This window comes from Haliotis cracherodii, unplaced genomic scaffold (genome assembly GCF_022045235.1).
Source record: "Haliotis cracherodii isolate W230 unplaced genomic scaffold, xgHalCrac1.p SCAF_9, whole genome shotgun sequence".
NCBI lineage: Eukaryota > Metazoa > Mollusca > Gastropoda > Lepetellida > Haliotidae > Haliotis > Haliotis cracherodii.
Window position 1 is genome coordinate 2393851 of NW_027266343.1, and position 22449 is coordinate 2416299.

The 22449-nt window shown below is 39.9% G+C and overlaps 1 protein-coding gene across 4 annotated transcripts in view; it reads right to left on the reverse strand.

The window, feature by feature from the left end:
- The window catches only part of LOC139452067 (B-cell linker protein-like), a 58407-nt gene that overhangs the window by 16224 nt on the left and 19734 nt on the right, over nucleotides 1–22449 (reverse strand). For 3 of the 4 annotated variants that reach the window (XM_071233376.1, XM_071233375.1, XM_071233378.1), the window contains exons 2-12: nucleotides 21456–21517; nucleotides 20036–20080; nucleotides 17143–17160; nucleotides 13659–13712; nucleotides 9536–9655; nucleotides 5013–5102; nucleotides 4274–4318; nucleotides 3205–3351; nucleotides 1715–1742; nucleotides 651–685; nucleotides 261–285 (exon numbers count right to left, since the gene is read on the reverse strand). In XM_071233376.1, the coding sequence (XP_071089477.1) occupies nucleotides 261–285; nucleotides 651–685; nucleotides 1715–1742; nucleotides 3205–3351; nucleotides 4274–4318; nucleotides 5013–5102; nucleotides 9536–9655; nucleotides 13659–13712; nucleotides 17143–17160; nucleotides 20036–20080; nucleotides 21456–21515 (667 nt within the window). In that variant the 5' untranslated portion in view covers nucleotides 21516–21517. Of the gene's footprint in view, nucleotides 1–260; nucleotides 286–650; nucleotides 686–1714; nucleotides 1743–3204; nucleotides 3352–4273; nucleotides 4319–5012; nucleotides 5103–9535; nucleotides 9656–13658; nucleotides 13713–15399; nucleotides 15456–17142; nucleotides 17161–20035; nucleotides 20081–21455; nucleotides 21518–22449 lie in introns of those variants that run through there. The other variant, XM_071233377.1, reaches the window with a different exon arrangement.

Genomic DNA, 22449 nt, shown 5'->3' on the forward strand with positions numbered 1-22449 from the left:
ACATGGCTTAGCCATCTGATAAAGGATCTTATGTTTATCAGTACTGGACTGAAACATGGCTTAGCTGTCTAGTAAAGGATCTGGCTTAACAAAGGGGATAGCTGGATGTTTCTACTCCATAAAAGTGAAAGATGGCGAGGTTACCAGTGGATATGGACCTGGGCAAGTCGGATAGGTAGCACCCCGGAAAAGTCAAACTATTTCTCTGGTTCCCAGAAGTGGGAAAGCACAGGGTTTTGAAGTATAATCATGATACTCACCGACATCTTCTTCTTGGTACAAATCCTGTAAAATAAGAAATCAGTTTTAGTCTGTCCTTGTCACACAAAATAACAAACATGGTCCCCGACAGTACCGATATGAAACAAAATATATAGATCTACCTTTGTGGATCATAGTGATGAAAAAAACATATAGGTTCTATCATCGTGGATCCTTAACATTAACAAAATACATAGCTCTCACATTGTGGATCATTATGACAAATGAAACATATAGGTTCTGGCATCATGGATCATTATGATAAACAAAATCTACAGCTTGTACCATTGTGGATCTTTATCATATATAACCTGCCAGATCTTCACAGGCCCTAAGTACCCTGTGCACTTATTATGGCTACTACGGTAAGTTGAAGGAAACTGTCTTACCTGGTCAATGTCATCTGGACCATCATAGATATCATCTGGAAGAAAACGAAGGTTTGCAATGGTACACTGACAACTTCCACCTGGCCCAGGAAACAGATTACACCTGAACCTAATTGAGTGAGTGAGTGAGTTGGGTTTAACGTCGCTTTTCACAGTATTCCAGTTATATCACGGGGAGGAAAGCCCGAAGTGATGCAGGTCTCAGACGTTTACCACTTTGGTGAAAACCACGAGCACGGGTATAGTGCTGACAAAGCTATAAACATTATCAGGGCGAACTGGGATTCGAACCCACAATCATAGGTTTCTGGTGCACCCAAGGGACACAACTCTGCACAGTGAATCGGGGCACCTTAGGCGACTGGTCCACCCGTGCCCCCACACCTGAACCTAAAGGTGATATTGATGAAGGCACTCAACACTCACACTGTAGGAACAGTTACCATGGAGAATCATTACCGTAAAGTGTTTGTGCAACAGTGAACATTATGCTGATCTGTTGCAGTGTGAACTTTGTGGAACATAAAGCTTGTAATCACTTTGCTTTTTTGTCAACAAAAACTCATTGTAGTTGCAGTGAAGATGTTGTACTTGTGTGGCTTGTGTAAGAGGAGAAGGATACATGTCTAGCAGGTCAATCAGGTCAAAGAGGTGAATCGTGTCAATCATGTCAATCCTGTAAAGCAGGTCAATCAGGTCAGTCATGTCAATCATGTCAATCCTGTCAAGCAGGTCAAACATGTCAATCATGTCAGTCATGTCAATCAGGTCAGTCATGTCAGCACTCCACTGATGGAAAACAAACCAGATTTATGTATAGAAATGTAAAGCAGCTCGATTTTCAGCCAGCCTACTTGTAGTGGAAGAGAAAAGTATTTTAAAAAATCTGAATCGCTTTTCTTTTTTCTTTTTCCACCAACTCACAGGTATTAATCATTCTTGTAAAACATCTGTAAAGCAAGTTAAAAAAAAAAGGGAGGCCTAAATGTAAAAGAGTCAATTGTAACCCAAAAAAAGAAAAGGGCCATTGGTATAATCAGAAGTAGACATCAAAATGACCTTACCTTCAATTGGTGGCGGAGGGGGAGTATCCTGAAACGAAAAGATATCTGTAGACATTTTTCTTCCTGGCAATCTCTTAGCATCATCTTCCTCATCATCAATACCTCTCACCATATGGATTCATAAGGACAGACTGGGACTATTCTCAGTTCAATGTACATGATTGGACTGTCACTCTGAAGCTGATGCATGGGTGGTCAGCAAGATTTTAAAAGTTTAAAACTCTGAGACTTGTTGAGGAATTTTAAACTTTTGTGGACGAGTATTCATGTATTTTTTATCAAAGACATGAGGGTGAGATTCTAACATCCTTCTTCCAAGTTTTTTCAGTTTGTAAACAGTAATAAACCTTTTCTCGAGCGCTGTGAGTGAATATTGTTTTATGTCCCTTTTAGTAATATTCCACTAATATCAAGACGGGGGACACCAGAAATGGGTTTCACACATTGTACCGATGTGGGGAATCGAACCCGGGTCTTTGGTGTGACAAGCGATCACTTTAACCACACGGCTACCCAACCATCCCGTCTTTAGTGTAAAAAGTGCAGCTAACCGTCTTCAGAGACAGATTAGTGACATCATTCGATTGTGACGTCATGGTAACCGATGACGTTACAATGGTCTGCAAAGCATTGTGATACAGTTTCACTGTAGTGATATCTCGATCCTACTAGATATTGCCTCATCTCACCCAAGCGATATCTCCTGTAGAAGCCAGTTTGAGATGAGAATTCTAAAATATTACTCATTGTCATTTTCAGAAAGAAAATACATGAAATGTCAACCCTACAAAGAAACTGCATGACATAAGCTTATTGTTCAGATGACCTAGCCTGTTGTCCAAGTGTGACATCATAAACAATGGATGACATCCTATTGTATTGCTCATAACAATGAAGCATCAATAATCTATAAAATGCAAACTTGCAAATAACGGAAAGTAATTGGACTTCATAGTTTAACCCTTATGTGATTATGTTTGTTGTTTAACCCTGTAATCTGTAAATAATCAAGCCTGGACCAGACAATCCAGTGAACAGCAACACACACTCAAATAAGGCATCGAACCAGACCACCTGATGTACTAAGTCACCTAATAAGTTTGTTTGTTTGTTGCTTAACGCCGTACACAGCAATATTCCAGCTATATGACAGCAGTCTGTATAGAATAGAGTCAGGACAAGACAATCCAGTGATTGGCATCAATCCATGCAATTGGGATACGATGACATGCACCAACCAAGTCATCAAGCCTGACCACCCGATCCCATTAGTCTCCTCTTAAGACAAGCAAAGTCGCCTTTTATAGCAAGCATGGGTTGCTGAAGACATATTCTGACCGGGATCTTCAAGGCTTTTGCCTCATGAGACAATAACAGGTTGATGGGAATAATTCTAACCCATTTTAACCCAATTTCTTACCCTTATGCTTGATACAGTAAGTGCCTGAATGGTAGCATCTACAGTATACCTTCAGGGAAGCAGCACTCACCTCACGTTTTGTCCCCCGAGGGGGTGGCGGCAAGGGCTGTGATCCTCGTCTGTTCCCCATTGGAGGGAGGGGTGGTGCTTTACTCCCATGTTTATGGGGGATGTTAGTGGGAGGAGGCGGGGGGGGTTCATTGTCTTCATCAGGGTCCTGCATGATGCAAGTCAATCTTCATCAACTGTCATTGTGTGCATACCGGTAGTTTGTTCTGCTAGAATGCGTGTGCATGTGTTATTTAACACCACACTCGGACTATTGCAGCCATTTGACATCTGCCTGGAAGTCATTGAGTCTGGACCAGACAATCCAGTGATTGAAATTATCACCAAAAATCCACATTATTGGAGTACGATGACATGTAATCAACAAAATCCCCGAAGCTGGCCACCTATAGTATAGGCTGCAGGAGACCAAGTCTAACCTAGAATCACCATAGTGATGTGGGTACCAGTTGGTTTGTTAACCAAGTCTGCAAGTCTCAGCAACATTACATCTACATCACCAGGGACTGCACGAAACAGTCAGCAATATTACAGCTATATCACCAGGGACTGCACAAAACAGTCAGCAATATTACAGCTATATCACCAGGGACTGCACAAAACAGTCACCAATATTACAGCTATATCACCAGGGACTGCACAAAACAGTCAGCAACATTACAGCTATATCACCAGGGACTGCACGGAACAGTCAGCAATATTACAGCTATATCACCAGGGACTGCACAAAACAGTCAGCAATATTACAGCTATATCACCAGGGACTGCACAAAACAGTCACCAATATTACAGCTATATCACCAGGGACTGCACAAAACAGTCAGCAATATTACAGCTATATCACCAGGGACTGCACAAAACAGTCACCAATATTACAGCTATATCACCAGGGACTGCACAAAACAGTAACCAATATTACAGCTATATCACCATGGACTTACAAAACAGTTAGCAATATTACAGCTATATCACCAGGGACTGCACCCAACAGTCCACAATATTATCACAATGTTGTTTATTCCAAACAAGCATGTAGTACTGGAGCCTATGTAGAACAAAGAATGTCTCACCGCATAAACCTCATCGGTTGCTACTTCTTCAAACTCATCATAAATCTGAAAATAGAAACATATTCCCTGGTGTACTACATGCAATGACTAACAGGACAGCTAGCCACATACGAACATGCTTAGTGTGGCAGTCAGGCAAGGGAAGCTCTTGTGTCTGTGTTTATTTGAAGAGTCAATTTCTATTACTCTGTGTTAGAATTCATAAAGCATTTCAGACCTGTTTTAATAATCACTGACTAAAAAAACATTCCAGTTTAGGGTTTTATATGTTACCCCTGAGAGTGATACTGCTACTGCAAGCAACATTTGGCTCTGTTACCATGGAAACACTTTCAAAACAATAACACTTCTGTTACATTTCACAAAAGGACGAAGAACAAACTGAAAAATATTCATCCTGCTAATAAAACTTTTGTACAAAAATAACTTTTTTTCATTTTGAATACAAACACAGGTTTTCTACCAACTAATGATAAAAAGATCTGTATGACGTTGCCATGCTCCATATGAAGAGGTATGCATTGCCTCAATGGCCACACACAACCTAGCTATACAGTAAACTACGTTTATAACGAACACGCTTATAACGAACTGTCGTATATAGCAAACTTATTTTTAGTCCCGACCATTTGTTGTATATATGATGTATGTATGCTTATAACATGTATAACGAACTACGGTTATTACGAACTAAAATTAGTGGTCCCCACGAGTTTGTTAAAACCGTAGTTTACTGTACCTCTCCATGATCCTCTTGCTTGGACGGGTTGTATGGAGTAATTTCTGGAGGATGGTCCATTTCAAATTCATCATAAAGATCCTGTGATTCCTGAAAGTATATGTCTCACATAAGATTCCTTCATTTGACAAAGAACTCAAGTCCCAACAAGACAAGTTTCAGAAAAAGAAATTCTGTTTACGTCAAAACGTTTGAGTTCGGAACAAGGAATAACTGGGCCATTAATTCAACCATGCCTGACCTTCAACTTGATATTCCTAATGAGTCAGCATGTGTATGAAAAGTTTCCTGTAGGATCAATACACACTTGCATCAAAAGTTTCCTTTTCAAATCGCTGTGCAGAGTTGCGTCCCTTTGGCATGCCAGAAACCTATGATTATGGGTTCGAATCCCGGTTCACCCCAAATTATGTTTCTAGGTTTGTCAGCACCATACCTGTGCTTGTGGGTTTCACCGAAGTGGTAAACGTCTCAAACCTGCATCACATCGGGCTTTCCTCCCACATTAAGCTGACATGCCGCGATATAACTTGAACACTGTTAAAAGAGGCGTTAAAACCAACTCACTCACTCGCTTACTCCTTTTCAAATGAAAACTGAACCATGTGGTAAAAATTTACTTGACAACTGACTGAAATCGTGAGCACCTATCCATCTTTGTGTGAGTGAGTAAATATGGTTTTACGCCGCTTTTAGCAACATTCCAGCAATATCAAGGCAGTGGACACCAGAAATGGGCTTCACACATTTACCCATGTCGGGAATCAAACCCGGGTCTTCGGTGTGACGAGCGAACATTGTAACTAGTAGGCTACCCCACCGTCCTTGAATTAGGAGGAATAATGGGGACACAATGGGGATTCGATTATCATATTTCTGCGAGAAATTTTAGAGACACCACACCTTGGATAATACATACAAAATTTCAAAACATATTATCTGGTATTACACATACCACATACCTGCTGCATATCAAATTTAATAATTTAATTTAATAATTTAATAACTGAGTAATTGGCAAAAATGACACTTGTCTGCCATGGCTTCCATTTTAATGATTGAGTCAGAACTCTGTGAGCATTATTAGAGACACAAAAGCAGGGATGATAAAGTTTCAGCTTCACAGGCCTTGCAGGTTCAGAGGAGATAACAGCTGATGACAGACAGACTGACAACACACCCTACGATAAGCCTACTTGACAGGTGAGCTAAAAATGTTCATTGCTGAGCAGGCAACCGGTGGAGGAGCTGCAAGCTGGTCTGAAAGTGATTCAGAGTTACAGTCACAGCTTGTCATTATAGTGACTGTGGCTGCTGGGCCTAGGTCTGTGGGGGGGAAATATGTCGCTGGGGATGGGTTGACTGAACTGAATAGTTAGTACTGAACCAAGGTTCTCAATCTCAAGGAAGGATGTGTCCAAGTTCAGGGCCCACTTGCATAAAGCGATCTTAGCGCTACAACTATCATAAGCCTATGTTAAAAAATGGGAATTACGATCATCTTAGCGCTAAGATCGCTTTGTGCAAGTGGGCCCTGAAATGGACTTACTTTCAAGATAGGGTTTGTCCATATTCAGAATTGGACCAGATAGGATTTATCCCAGTTCAAGAATGGGCCGACATTCAAGATAAGAAGGTACATACACATACACTACTAGATCACATGCTGCTGAAATGCTTCAGGAGATTGGTCGACATCGACAACTAGCACCATACAGTAAAAAGGACAGTACTCAGTCCTCAAGAAACTATGTACTTGTTAGGTTTTCCTAACCCATTGACAAATAAGTCGTATTCCTACCCGGGTAAGGGCATCCTCTGTATCAATCCATTCTACCATGACATCCCTGTTCGACTATCATGATCCAAGCACCGTTAATGAATATTTACTTGAACATGTGAAGGGCACACGCTGATAGGGTCACTCTCCATCAATTACCATCAAAATGTACCCTTGGTACAAAACAATATATTGAGTTGTACCCAGATTTTCGTTACCATTTCGTTTTGAACCCAGACCGTATCAGTGTACAGCGATTTTTATTTTTTTTCGCAGCCCGAGATGTTTACAACAGTACCCACTTTAAGGGGAGATAACTGTTGGACTTTATCCCAAGTCCCTTTGTACTGAAATCGTCTCAGAAAAACGTAGGAATACTACATAAATACTCAAAGTTCTGCTTGGGAGAATTCTGTTGGTAGCGGGAACGGCCATGTTGAATGACATAAAGAAATCGTATTGGCATAACTGCCCAGCTCCACTAAGCACAATCTGACCAACTTTTAGACCAATCTGTGAGTCTGAAGATTTACATTACAGCCGTATTTTCTTGTGATTATAAATGGTTTAGTTTTAGTCTCATTGACGTTCGAACTGAGTTCAAACTCTATCGCTTGATCTCTAACTTTATTTAACTTGTTTGAATGATGTTAAAAAGAGCCCACCCTTACTTTCCCTTTGCCAATTTTCTAAGCACACAGGGGCCTTATTACAACGTTTATGGTACTCACATTACAGGTAGCATGCCATTCATATATGTTGAATGTTAGGTAGATGCGGGTTTTTTCATAATAATTTTGTATGTATGTTCTTAATGTCAAATTAAGATACAAAAAGATTTCAGAGTTGCAAGTGAAATTATATATAGAACACAGATTATTTTAGTGCCAATGCTTACTCAAAGGCAAAAATAAACTGTCATGTTCTTCAGGGTACTTTGGATTTTTCATTTTGTAACTTTTTAACATACATACAAAACCAAAGATGAAAATATATTGTCATGGTAGAATGGAGATGAACCTAGTGCATCTTCTGATTAAAAACCTGGTATGACTAAATCCTCAATGTGGAAAACAGCAATGATCAACATGTATGAAACAACATTGCAGCATGAACAACATCAAGCTGGGACAACATCTCCACTACACTGAGCTGGACTGCAACTACCAGTCACTATGACGACACATCATCAACAGATCACTGATGGTCACAGGCAAGAACAGCTCTTCAGACCCCTGAAGATCCAGATCTTCAGCAACCCATGCTTGCCGTTAAAGGTGACCATGCTTGCCGTTAAAGGTGACCATGCTTGCCGTTAAAGGTGACCATGCTTGCCGTTAAAGGTGACCATGCTTGCCACTAAAGGTGACCATGCTTGCCGTTAAAGGTGACCATGCTTGCCGTTAAAGGTGACCATGCTTGTCGTAAAAGGTGACCATGCTTGCCGTTAAAGGTGACCATGCTTGCCGTTAAAATGACCATGCTTGCCGTTAAAGGTGACCATGCTTGCCGTTAAAGGTGACCATGCTTGCCGTTAAAGGTGACCATGCTTGTCGTAAAAGGTGACCATGCTTGCCGTTAAAGGTGACCATGCTTCCCGTTAAAGGTGACCATGCTTCCCGTTAAAGGTGACCATGCTTGCCGTTAAAGGTGACCATGCTTGCCGTTAAAGGTGACCATGCTTCCCGCTAAAGGTGACCATGCTTCCCGTTAAAGGTGACCATGCTTGCCGTTAAAGGTGACCATGCTTGTCGTAAAAGGCGACTAACGGGATCGGGTGGTCAGACTCGCTGACTTGGTTGATGCATGTCATCATGTCCCAATTGTGTGGAACAATGTGCAAGATGTCAATCACTGGATTGTTTGGTCCAGACTTGATTATTTACAGACCGCCGTCATGTAACTGTGAATATTGCTGAGGGGTGCATTAAACAACAAACAATAGCAACAACAGAATGGGTCTTCCTGCCATTTTGACCACCTGATTTCATTTTACTGCCTTACAAAAAGCAGGGAAAACTGCGGACAGAACACCCAGAAAAGGAGAATCCCTTAACAGAAATAGATGGGAACGTAACAGGTTGGCATTTTGCTAATTTCTCCAAAACACAATTTTAGAGATCATGATCTGTTTACCAAGGACTTATTATTAGTTTCATAAATGTAGAAGCATTTTGTCAATGACAAAACGACCAGATATAACGCATAAAACAGCTCTTGACACTGTTGACATTGAAAACATTGAATAAAATGGCAGGAGACAGGTTTCACAAGGGCTGGTTCAATCTTACAGCCATTAGTAGTGAATGCGTTAATATTATAATTTAGCTCTTAGCACTGTAGAGCTGGAATAAGTAGTGAGTTAGACTTTGAAAGTTTTGCACCTGTCAAAATGCGCACCTGTCATTGTACCTGCCCAACAATGCACTCTTGAATAAATAATCATAAAGGTGAAACAAAATAAAATAAATAAATGGAAGATAACAGAAATATACACTCATAAATATTTCAACTGTGGGAGAATCATACAGCCAAGAACACAAGAAATATGAAAACCTTGAATTTACCAAAATCCCAGTCCACCATACTCATGCAGTGAAGAAAGAAGGAGTTTTGTCAACCCTAACCATCAATGAAATAAAACAAAGAAGTGCTAGTAGGGCATGTCCCCAGGGTGGGCCAGTACCGCAGTAACGCATGCATATGGTTAGAGTACATGCAAACACATTGGGAAGCACTGTACCTGTGGCACTGGCAGTGGACGAGTTGAACGAGAGTGGGGTGGGGGTAGGGGCGGGGATGAGGGGGGTGGGGGAAATTCGTCTGTATCCTCCGTAAAGTCATCATATATCTCTTGTTGTATCTGAAAGTTGTCAAATACAGTGAAATGTACAAGAAGGAAATGGATTAGGAAAATACAGGCTATTGGGTGAATCACTGGAGACATGCGATACCCGTGGTAAATATCATTACTACAGCTGAAGCATGAACATGTGTGACCCAGAATGAAATATATGTGTGTGACCCAGGATGAAATGCATGTGTGATCCAGGATGAAATGTATGTGTGTCACCCAGGATGAAATGGATGTGTGACCCAGTATGAAATGTATGTCTGTGACCCAGGATGAAATGGATGTGTGTGACCCAGTATGAAATGTATGTCTGTGACCCAGGATGAAATGGATGTGTGTGACCCAGGATGAAATGGATGTGTGTGACCCAGGATGAAATGGATGTGTGTGACCCAGGATGAAATGGATGTGTGTGACCCAGGATGAAACTGACATGTGTGACCCAGGATGAAATGGATGTGTGTGACCCAGGATGAAATGGATGTGTGTGACCCAGGATGAAACTGACATGTGTGACCCAGGATGAAATGGATGTGTGTGACCCAGGATGAAATGGATGTGTGTGACCCAGGATGAAACTGACATGTGTGACCAAGGATGAAATGCATGTGTGTGACCCAGGATGAAATGGATGTGTGTGACAAAGGATGAAATGGATGTGTATGACAAAGGATGAAATGCATGTGCATGTCCCAGGATGAAATGGACGTGTGTGATCCAGGATGAAACGATTGTGTGTGACCCAGGATGAAATGTATTTGTGTGTCCCAGGATGACACTGATGTGTGTGACCCAGGATGAAATGTATGTGTGTGTCCCAGGATGAAATGGACATGTGTGTCCCAGGATGAAATGTATGTGTGTGTCCCAGGATGAAATGAATGTGCGTGACCCAGGATCAAATGTATGTGTGTGACCCAGGATGAAATGGACGTGTGTGACCCAGGATGAAATGAATGTACATGACCAAGGATGAAACGGATTAGTATGACAATGATGACAACATGTGAGTATGATAATGATGACAACATGTGAGTATGACAATGACGACAACATGTGAGTATGACAATGATGATAAAGAGTGAGAATGACAATGATGACAACATGTGAGTATGACAATGATGACAACATGTGAATATGACAATGACGACAACATGTGAGTATGACAATGATGACAACATGTGAATATGACAATGATGACAACATGTGAGTATGACAATGATGACAACATGTGAGTATGACAATGATGACAACATGTGAGTATGACAATGATGACAACATGTGAGTATGACAATGATGACAACATGTGAATATGACAATGATGACAACATGTGAGTATGACAATGACGACAACATGTGAATATGACAATGGTGAAGACACAGGTGACAATGGCAATGGTCACATTGGTAAAAATCAAGACAGTGATAAGTTCGAAAGAGTGTGACCATATGACAATCAGTAAGTCAAAATACAATCCCTCAATCGAAATGGCAATCAATGTATTCATCACAGATATCATGTCGTCATTAAAACTACAACATTGTGCATAACAATCAACATGACAATAGACAGCGGGACAAATACATGCATGACAGTTACAATGGTCATGATGCATAGAACAATCAACAATACAATAGTGGACATGACAGTAGTGTGTGACAACAGTGAAATGCAACTGTGTGATAATAATAAACATCAAGCATCATATCAGCATAGCGGTGATCATGAAGAACCATTACCATGGAACATACCCACCCTGCCCTGTAAAAACACATCATTGTAACACCCACCCTGCCCTGTAAAAACACATCAATGTAACACCCACCCTGCCTTCTAGAAACACATCAATGTAACACGCATCCTGCCCTGTAGAAACACACCAGTGTAACACCCACCCTGCCTTGTAGAAACACACCAGTGTAATACCCACCCTGCCTTGTAGAAACACACCAGTGTAACACCCACCCTGCCTTGTAGAAACACACCAGTGTAATACCCACCCTGCCTTGTAGAAACACATCAATGTAACACCCACCCTGCCTTGTAGAAACACACCAGTGTAACACCCACCCTGCCTTGTAGAAACACACCAGTGTAACACCCACCCTGCCTTCTAGAAACACATCAATGTAACACGCATCCTGCCCTGTAGAAACACACCAGTGTAACACCCACCCTGCCTTGTAGAAACACACCAGTGTAACACCCACCCTGCCTTGTAGAAACACACCAGTGTAATACCCACCCTGCCTTGTAGAAACACACCAGTGTAATACCCACCCTGCCTTGTAGAAACACACCAGTGTAACACCCACCCTGCCTTGTAGAAACACACCAGTGTAACACCCACCCTGCCTTGTAGAAACACACCAGTGTAACACCAACCCTGCCTTGTAGAAACACACCAGTGTAACACCCACCCTGCCTTGTAGAAACACACCAGTGTAACACCCACCCTGCCTTGTAGAAACACACCAGTGTAATACCCACCCTGCCTTGTAGAAACACACCAGTGTAATACCCACCCTGCCTTGTAGAAACACACCAGTGTAATACCCACCCTGCCTTGTAGAAACACACCAGTGTAACACCCACCCTGCCTTGTAGAAACACATCAATGTAATACCCACCCTGCCCTGTAGAAACACATCAATGTAACACCCATCCTGCCTTGTAGAAACACATCTGTAACACCCACCCTGCCTTGTAGAAACACACCAGTGTAACACCCACCCTGCCTTGTAGAAACACATCAATGTAACACCCACCCTGCCTTGTAGAAACACACCAGTGTAACACCCACCCTGCCTTGTAGAAACACATCAATGTAACACCCACCCTGCCTTGTAGAAACACACCAGTGTAACACCAACCCTGCCTTGTAGAAACACATCAATGTAATACCCACCCTGCCTTGTAGAAACACATCAATGTAATACCCACCCTGCCTTGTAGAAACACATCAATGTAATACCCACCCTGCCTTGTAGAAACACATCAATGTAACACCCACCCTGCCTTGTAGAAACACACCAGTGTAATACCCACCCTGCCTTGTAGAAACACATCAATGTAATACCCACCCTGCCTTGTAGAAACACACCAATGTAACACCCACCCTGCCTTGTAGAAACACATCAATGTAACACCCACCCTGCCTTGTAGAAACACATCAATGTAATACCCACCCTGCCTTGTAGAAACACACCAGTGTAATACCCACCCTGCCTTGTAGAAACACATCAATGTAATACCCACCCTGCCTTGTAGAAACACACCAGTGTAACACCCACCCTGCCTTGTAGAAACACACCAGTGTAATACCCACCCTGCCTTGTAGAAACACACCAGTGTAACATCGCCCTGTCTTATAGACTCACACCAATGCAACACCAACCCTGCCTTATAGACTCACACCAATGTAACATCCACCCTTTCTTATAGACTCACACCAATGCAACATCGCCCTGTCTATAGACTCACACCAATGCAACACCCACCCTGCCTTATAGACTCACACCAATGTAACACCCACCCTGTCTTATAGACTCACACCAATGTAACATCGCCCTGTCTTATAGACTCAAACCAATGCAACACCCACCCTGCCTTATAGACTCACACCAAAGTAACATCCACCCTGTCTTATAGATTCACACCAATGTAACATCGCCCTGTCTTATAGACTCACACCAATGCAACACCCACCCTGCCTTATAGACTCACACCAATGTAACACCCACCCTTTCTTATAGACTCACACCAATGTAACACCCACCCTTTCTTATAGACTCACACCAATGTAACATCCACCCTGCCTGCATGATAGACAAACGGAAAAGGAGTTTAGCCACAATGTGCTTTCCCTCCAGAATTATTAAGATTGATCATCCCTTCAGTCACCTGATCAACAACATCACATATTCGACCAGCCAAGACACCACACTCATTCATACAGTTTGTATGTAGGAAATTCATCACACCTCTGGAAACTAGCACCCCTTCACTTACATTCTGTTCAGTTTGGGATGATGGTTCTTCATAATTGACATCTTCGTCTGAATCCTGAAACATGTATGTAACATAGTGGACTAAGTGTGCAGTGAAAAGTGCAGTATAAGCAATATTTCAAACATGCTGCATCTTCCAAGGCTTGCCTCTAAACATGCTGAATAAAGAAGAAAGAAAAGAACATGGTAGTTACCATGGTTACATGAAAAACAGGCATGTATCTGAGCACTAAACATGTATCTGAGCACTGAACAACTATCTGAGCACTGAACAACTATCTGAGCACTGAACAACTATCTGAGCACTAAACATGTATCTGAGCACTGAACATGTATCTGAGCACTGAACATGTATCTGAGCACTGAACATGTATCTGAGCACTGAACATATTTCTGAGCACTGAACATGTATCTGAGCACTGAACATGTATCTGAGCACTGAACATGTATCTGAGAAGTGAACATGTATCTGAGCACTGAACAACTATCTGAGCACTGAACAACTATCTGAGCACTGAACATGTATCTGAGCACTGAACATGTATCTGAGCACTGAACAACTATCTGAGCACTGAACAACTATCTGAGCACTGAACAACTATCTGAGCACTGAACAACTATCTGAGCACTGAACATGTATCTGAGCACTGAACATGTATCTGAGCACTGAACAACTATCTGAGCACTGAACAACTATCTGAGCACTGAACATGTATCTGAGCACTGAACAACTATCTGAGCACTGAACATGTATCTGAGCACTGAACAACTATCTGAGCACTGAACATATTTCTGAGCACTGAACATGTATCTGAGCACTGAACAACTATCTGAGCACTGAACATGTATCTGAGCACTGAACAACTATCTGAGCACTGAACATATTTCTGAGCACTGAACATGTATCTGAGCACTGAACAACTATCTGAGCACTGAACATGTATCTGAGCACTGAACATGTATCTGAGCAATGAACATGTATCTGAGCACTAAACATGTATCTGAGCACTAAACATGTATCTGAGCACTGAACATGTATCTGAGCACTGAACATGTATCTGAGCACTGAACATGTATCTGAGCACTGAGCTACTGGGATTAACAACTGAACAGCTACTGAGTCAGAACTAAGCTATTAAACTCCTGAACATCTGAGTTGCTGAACCTCTGAACAACTAATTAGGCTCCTGAGCTTATGACTTTATCATGACTATAATCCCTGATCTACTTAACTGCGACACAGATAGTAGGCTACACAGATACAAGATTCCTAAGCTACCAAGACCTGCAGCTACCACAAAGCCCCGAACTACTTAACAGCGACACAGATAGTAGGTTACACAGATAAAAGGTTCCTACGCTACCACGACCTGCAGCTACCACAAAGCTCTGAGCTATGGAACTTTTGAACTGGTGAACCACGACATAGATACAAGGTTCATAAGCTACCAAGACCTGCAGCTACCACAAAGCTCTGAGCTATGGAACTTTTGAACTGGTGAACCACGACATAGATACAAGGTTCATAAGCTACCAAGACCTGCAGCTACCACAAAGCTCTGAGCTATGGAACTTTTGAACTGGTGAACCACGACATAGATACAAGGTTCATAAGCTACCAAGACCTGCAGCTACCACAAAGCTCTGAGCTACGGAACTTGTGAACTAGTAAACCACTACATAGATACAAGATTCCTAAGCTACCATGACCTGCAGCTACCACAAAGCCCTGAGCTACTGACCTGATCCGACATCTCTCCCAGTATAGACTGTATTCTCCTGATGCTGACAAGGAGTGGTACACCATTAATGCCAGGCAGGATGACACTGTCTACCATCTATCACACTCCAGCCAGACTATCAAGTTTACTCTTCAGATGGAAGCAGGAAATAATTCCCCATATCATTTATTCAAGGTTACTGACACTGCACAGCATTGTGTTTATCTAAAGCTATGGACCAAATGACAATGACAATGCAAAACCTAAGAGAATTCTTAATTGTCGTAACTTGATCAGGCCAGTCTAGGATGAGCAGGGACAGAAGGGAAAACTTGGACAATCATTCTTACTTCCACAACTTGACACTTTATTTGATGAAAACTAGAAAATACTGTTCTTATTGAAATAACTGAAAATGTTTAACATGCTTTGGAAGCTAAATAACAAGTAACTAAAGCAACATTTACATTCATATTTTTTCAATTCATATTTTTTTATGAAACTCCTCTAATTTTATGTATCAATGAGTAAAGTAGTATGTTTTTAACACTGCTTTTAGCAATATTCCAGCAATATCACAGTGGACACCAGAAATGGGCTTCACACATTGTACCCATGTAGGAAATCGAACCTGGGATTGTGGCGTGACAAGTGAACGCTTTAACCACTCGGCTCCTCCACTGCACTCTCTGTATCAATGAAGAACTACCTTGTATGAATACGTTATGAACAATAGCATATGTATATTGTTTATCAGTCTATCCAAATAATGTTGTTTTAAGCTTTTTATCTTGCATGATAAGAATATTTTATTTTTTTTCACTTATTCAAACTTTCCAATCCATTTTTATGAAAACCAATAAAAAGTGACAAAATGTCAATGTAGTATGAATAAAAAGCATTCTAAGCACTGTAAACGAGTACCTACATCAACAAGACAATGGTTCTAATGCTGACAATTCAGCACTGCTATTTTCAACAAGGTAAAAAAAGATTTTTTTAAAAAGCCACAAGTTTCTGTAGCTCATATGAATTATGAAGAAAAAATTGGCCACCATGTTTAAACCTGATTGGAATTGTGTGTTCAGTTTTTAGATACAACATAGCTGGGATTAAAATAGGACCAAATCTTATCATATGTTATTCAGCAAATCACATACTTTCATGGTCATACACACAGAAATAGCCTAGTAATGTGAAGTCAGATGGGAATTCTGACAGCAATTTTTACAAACAGGCCATAGACCTTTCAGAAGAGATGTTGAAAATTAAAATTAACAACAAACAGACAACAACACGATAGACAATGTGCCACAACATAAGGTCACATGACTTTTCGTTGGGTGAGCTAAAAAAAACAGTACTCCCTGTCTAACAGTCCTGGATTAAGGCTAGCACAATATACACATATTATTCTTCATGCATTTATTAATAAAGAAATAGTAGCTGAGCATGCAGTGTGCTGACCATGCATTTCTCGTGAAGAAATGTTGCATGCATAATGCACTAAATTCTGCAAAATATGTGCTGGCATTATTTGCTACAATGGAAGTAGTGGGTCTTCAGCCTACACTGCTTCACTCATGCATGAATTGATCGGCAACATTGAACTTGATCCTACTTACAAGGAACAAAATTGATTTATGCAAATACAACAAGGATGGATAAATAAATAATCTCTCCAAAAAGACTCTAATGTCATGACAAAACATGTCATTTTTCAAATTTGTATTGCTGCAAAATACACAGCTGTGTTTTACTTACCTCTTCTGCTGCATTTGGCTGAAAAAGTTAAAAAAAACAGTTAACACATGACACTAGTTCAGGGAAAGCTTTACATTTTCCTTACATTCACTATACATTCACTTTACATTCGCTTTACATTTGCTTTACATTCCCTTTACATTTGCTTTACATTCACTTAACATTCCCTTTACATTCTCTTTACATTTACTTTACATTGGCTTTACATTCACTTTACATTCTCTTTACATTCACTTTACATTTGCTTTACATTCACTTCACCATGTTCACATTCCCTTTTCATTCATTTTACATTGGCTTTACATTCACTTAAATTCACTTTACATTGGCTTTACATTCCCTTTTCATTCATTTTACATTGGCTTTACATTCACTTAAATTCACTTTACATTGGCTTTACATTCACTTTACATTCGCTTTACATTCACTTTACATTTGCTTTACATTCACTTCACCATGTTCACATTCCCTTTTCATTCATTTTACATTGGCTTTACATTCACTTAAATTCACTTTACATTGGCTTTACATTCACTTTACATTCTCTTTACATTCACTTTACATTTGCTTTACATTCACTTCACCATGTTCACATTCCCTTTTCATTCATTTTACATTGGCTTTACATTCACTTAAATTCACTTTACATTGGCTTTACATTCACTTTACATTCGCTTTACATTCACTTTACATTCCCTTCACATTTGCTTTACATTCACTTTACATTTGCTTTACATTCCCCTTACATTTGCTTTACATTCCCTTTACATTGGCTTTACATTCACTTTACATTCGCTTTACATTCACTTTACATTCCCTTCACATTTGCTTTACCTATATTTTACTTTCACTTAACATTGACTTTTCATTCCCTTTACATTGGCTTTACATTACCTTTACATTCCCTTTACGTTCACTTCACATTCACTTAACATTCCCTTCACATTTGCTTTACATTTACTTTACATTCACTTTACATGGCATTTGCTTTACATTTACTTTACATTCACTTTACCTTAACTTTACATTTGCTTTACATTCCCTCTGCATGCCTTTTACATTCCCTTTACATTTGCTTTACATTCCCCTTACATTTGCTTTACATTCCCTTTACATTCCCTTTACATTCACTTTACATTCCCTTCACATTTGCTTTACCTATATTTTACTTTCACTTAACATTGACTTTTCATTCCCTTTACATTCGCTTTACACTGGCTTTACATTACCTGTACATTCCCTTTACGTTCACTTCACATTCACTTAACATTCCCTTTACATTTGCTTTACATTCCCTTTACATTCACTTTACATTCCCTTTACATTTGCTTTACATTTGCTTTACATTCCCTTTACGTTCATTTCACATTCACTTAACATTCCCTTTACATTTGCTTTACATTACCTTTACATTCCCTTTACATTGGCTTTACATTTACTTTACATTTACATTCCCTTTACATTCCCTTTACATTCACTTTACATTCCCTTAACATTTACTTTACATCCCCTTTACATCCCCTTTACATTGGCTTTACATTCCCTTTACATTTGCTTTACATTACTTTACATTTGCTTTACATTTGCTTTACATTCACTTTACATTCCCTTTACATTCCCTCTGCATGCCTTTTACATTCCCTTTACATTTGCTTTACATTCCCTTTAAATTCACTTTACATCCCCTTTACATTGGCTTTACATTCACTTTACATTTGCTTTACATTCACTTTACAAGGGTCTGTGTAAGGAACTGACATAAATCCACATAAATCCACATGATTATTACCAGGGCTGCTATTATCACTGTTATTAGTAGGACCATGTTACCAAGGTCATTGTCATAATTATTACAATCATGCTTGTTTTCAAATAGTTTAGTACTCCAACAGTAAAGGCTATAATAAATTAATTTGATTTATATCGATTTTTTTCAAAATACATTTTCTTGTATGTGAGTTGCGTTTAACGCCGCTTCGAATAGTCTTCCCGTTATATCATGCCATGTCAGTTTGACGTGGGAGGAATGCTCTCAGATGCTTACCGCTTTGGTAACACCCACGAGCACGGGTATTTTCAGATGCTTATCACTTTGGTAACACCCATGAGCACGGGTATTTTCAGATGCTTATCACTTTGGTAACACCCACGAGCACGGGTATTTTCAGATGCTTATCACTTTGGTAACACCCACGAGCACGGGTATTTTCAGATGCTTACCACTTTGGTAAAAAGTCTGCACTACTCACAAGAAAATATGGTTGTGACATATTCCAGAGTACCCTTTTATTTTTGTTATTTTACTTTAATATATGTTTGATATGAAAAGCATTACCTCCAAATCAATATGCATATTTTGTGTTATTTTAAGATGTTTTCATGGTCACAAGTCTCATAATCATTGCTTTGTAGAGACATTGTAAAATTATTTTATGAAATTAATACTAATTCAAATGAGGTAAAGGTGATTGTGAAAAGACGTATCAGCTATTTATGCACACAAATTAAGCTGGTTAACTGGTGGGTAAACAAAGCATACACTGGATAACATGAAGATTCAGTGAGGTTGAGTTCTGTGATTTACAATGGTACAAAAGCTTGGTCTTCCTGCTTAAAGCATTACCAAGGTGGCCGCCACTAGCTGCTTCAAATTTGACGAAAGGAGATGTCAGAATTTTACTCACCAAGGACTACATTTATAGCAGGAAACCCTTTCCCACTTTCCAAGGTTGATTGTAAACAATTGTTTACTTATTAAATATACATATTTTCAAAACGCCTTTGCCGGAGAAACAATTTTCTTTTGCCATATTTGTATGCAAGCATCTCATTTAGTCCTTTATTTTATATTTTCAGCTTATCTGGAGCTGTGTGATTATAAACCATATCCCACCTGTGGAGGAGGCGGTACCGCCCTGCGAGCTGGGAGTGGTGGCGCCTAGGGGACAGAAACATAGATGTGGGTTAGATCATTAATTAAAATATAATGATGGTTATTACAACATATTATGATTTTATCAGTAATCAAAGCAATAGTAGAGAAGAGAAATGATGTTGGCAATTGGTCAACTTTGCAGATTTGCAGCATGGGAATACTAACCTCTACAAATGGTAGCTATCCCATGCTGCATTGCAAATGCAGACTTGTCATTAATAATCATGATTATGATGATTATTATTGGGCGTTATTATTAAATACATGTAAAGCAATAAGACATGTGCATGGTATTGAACACAGGATATAAATAAATTAAGCCTGCTATGGAACACTTTGGGTGACAAAATTCACATGTTCATGGCCGATATAACACAGGTGTGGAAATACCGAAATTGTGAACTCGTCCCTGGACAATCAAACAGTGAAACATCATTTTTCCATAGACAAAGTTTTCTTGTCCAGATTACTGACCAAAGATGGTGTTTTTACCACAAAATCAGTATTTTACTGCCCGTGTCGGCAGTTTTGTTTTGACATTGATGGATCAGTCTTAGTATTTCCATGCTTTTTGGAGCCACAAGTGCTACTTGCAACTTCTTACAATAATGTCCCTCTATTTGCATCTTGGTACCTGGATCAACCAATCAAAACATGTGTCCTAAAGAATCATCGAAATAAGAACAAGGAAGGAAGCAATACACAGCCTTTAGTTGGACTTGTTTTCCTCACAATGTTTTAACGTTTACAAAGTTGTATTCAGTACTTGTTACGAATATTTTATCCAAATTGAGTAAAGGTCTTCTAAATTTTAATGTTGTACATGGACAACTGAAATATTTTTTTACTTGTCTGGCAATCTCACGTATCGAGTCGGTCAAGTGAGGCATTGATTTTCCACACCCCTGTATATATTTTAAAATGCTAACATGCTCTAGTGATTTTAAAACATGACGCTTACGCAGCTTTTTGAGGGGTCGATTTCCTTAACTCTGTGTTAGCCTGTCTTAACACTGTATTGGCCTGTGTTAACTAGGTGTATCCGGGGTAAGCCTGTATTAGCAGGTTTGTGGACACTACAGTCCTCCTTACTCGTGAATACACACCGCAGGATGGAGGAATACAGTGACTCTGTGAAACAAATTACATCTGACGGGTGATGGAGGAACAGTGACTTTGTGAAACAACTTACATCTGACGGGTGATGGAGGAATACAGTGACTCTGTGAAACAACTTACATCTGACGGGTGATGGAGGAATACAGTGACTCTGTGAAACAACTTACATCTGACGGGTGATGGAGGGATAGTGACTTTGTGAAACAACTTACATCTGACGGGTGATGGAGGAATACAGTGACTTTGTGAAACAACTTACATCTGACTGTCTGCCACCAGGAGGCGGCAATGCTGCTCTACTTTTGCCTTTAGATGTCATCGCTGGAAATAAAAGTACAGTTGAGAATAACAGAGAAATTTGGGGAGAGATAACTAAAATAGTTCAAGATTGTGAAAAAACATGCAATTTCTAGGGAGGGAAAACCAACATAATTTATCGATGATAATCATGAACTGATGATAGATCTATGATATTTCATGATGGTTTTCATTTAAACTCAAGGATGAAGTAACTTCAGGTCAGTTTCAGTGGGGTTCAGTGGGGTTACATCTGAAAAATACACAAACTTGATACAAATAATGACAAATTCAAAACAAACTGTAACCATGGTAACATTATCTTCTCTCACCTGCCCAGGTGCATGCACATGTGGCTGGTAGCACAAGGACGGGGGTCGTGTCACAAGAATTTAGTCACATTCCTCGGAACTCGAGTCGGAACTATCCCATAAGTGAACAAAAACAGGGTTGGATGTCAACCCCTTCCTGCTGACGATATTCCTTCTCTATATCACATGGTCTTGTGCATTTTCCAAATTTCTTGTGTTATCACCGGAAATGATGCATATGTAATATCTTTCACAACAGATACTGTACAAATTGTGTTGAATGTGGCCACAAAACCTTTGCAGTTGGACCAGATCAGCTCCGTTGGGTTTAACTTGCAGTGTTGGACAGTAGTACGTACAAAAACTTGGATCACAAAGTGAGTCAAGGTTATCTGTCCTTATCTTCCCGAGGCAAGAGCGTCCACTTGCATTATTATCAAAGTCCTGTTTCCACCCTTGCCACATCAAGCCCACTTTCCTGTGCTAAATATGATTGGAATATCGCACATATCGATGGTTCAATCACAGAACAAAATCAACATCCACGACTGGTACATATTTGTATGAAAGTAATTCTTTGTTGACACAAATATGTCTTTTTCATCTTTTAAAACCCCCAACAATTGCCTATGTTTTTGTGTCAGT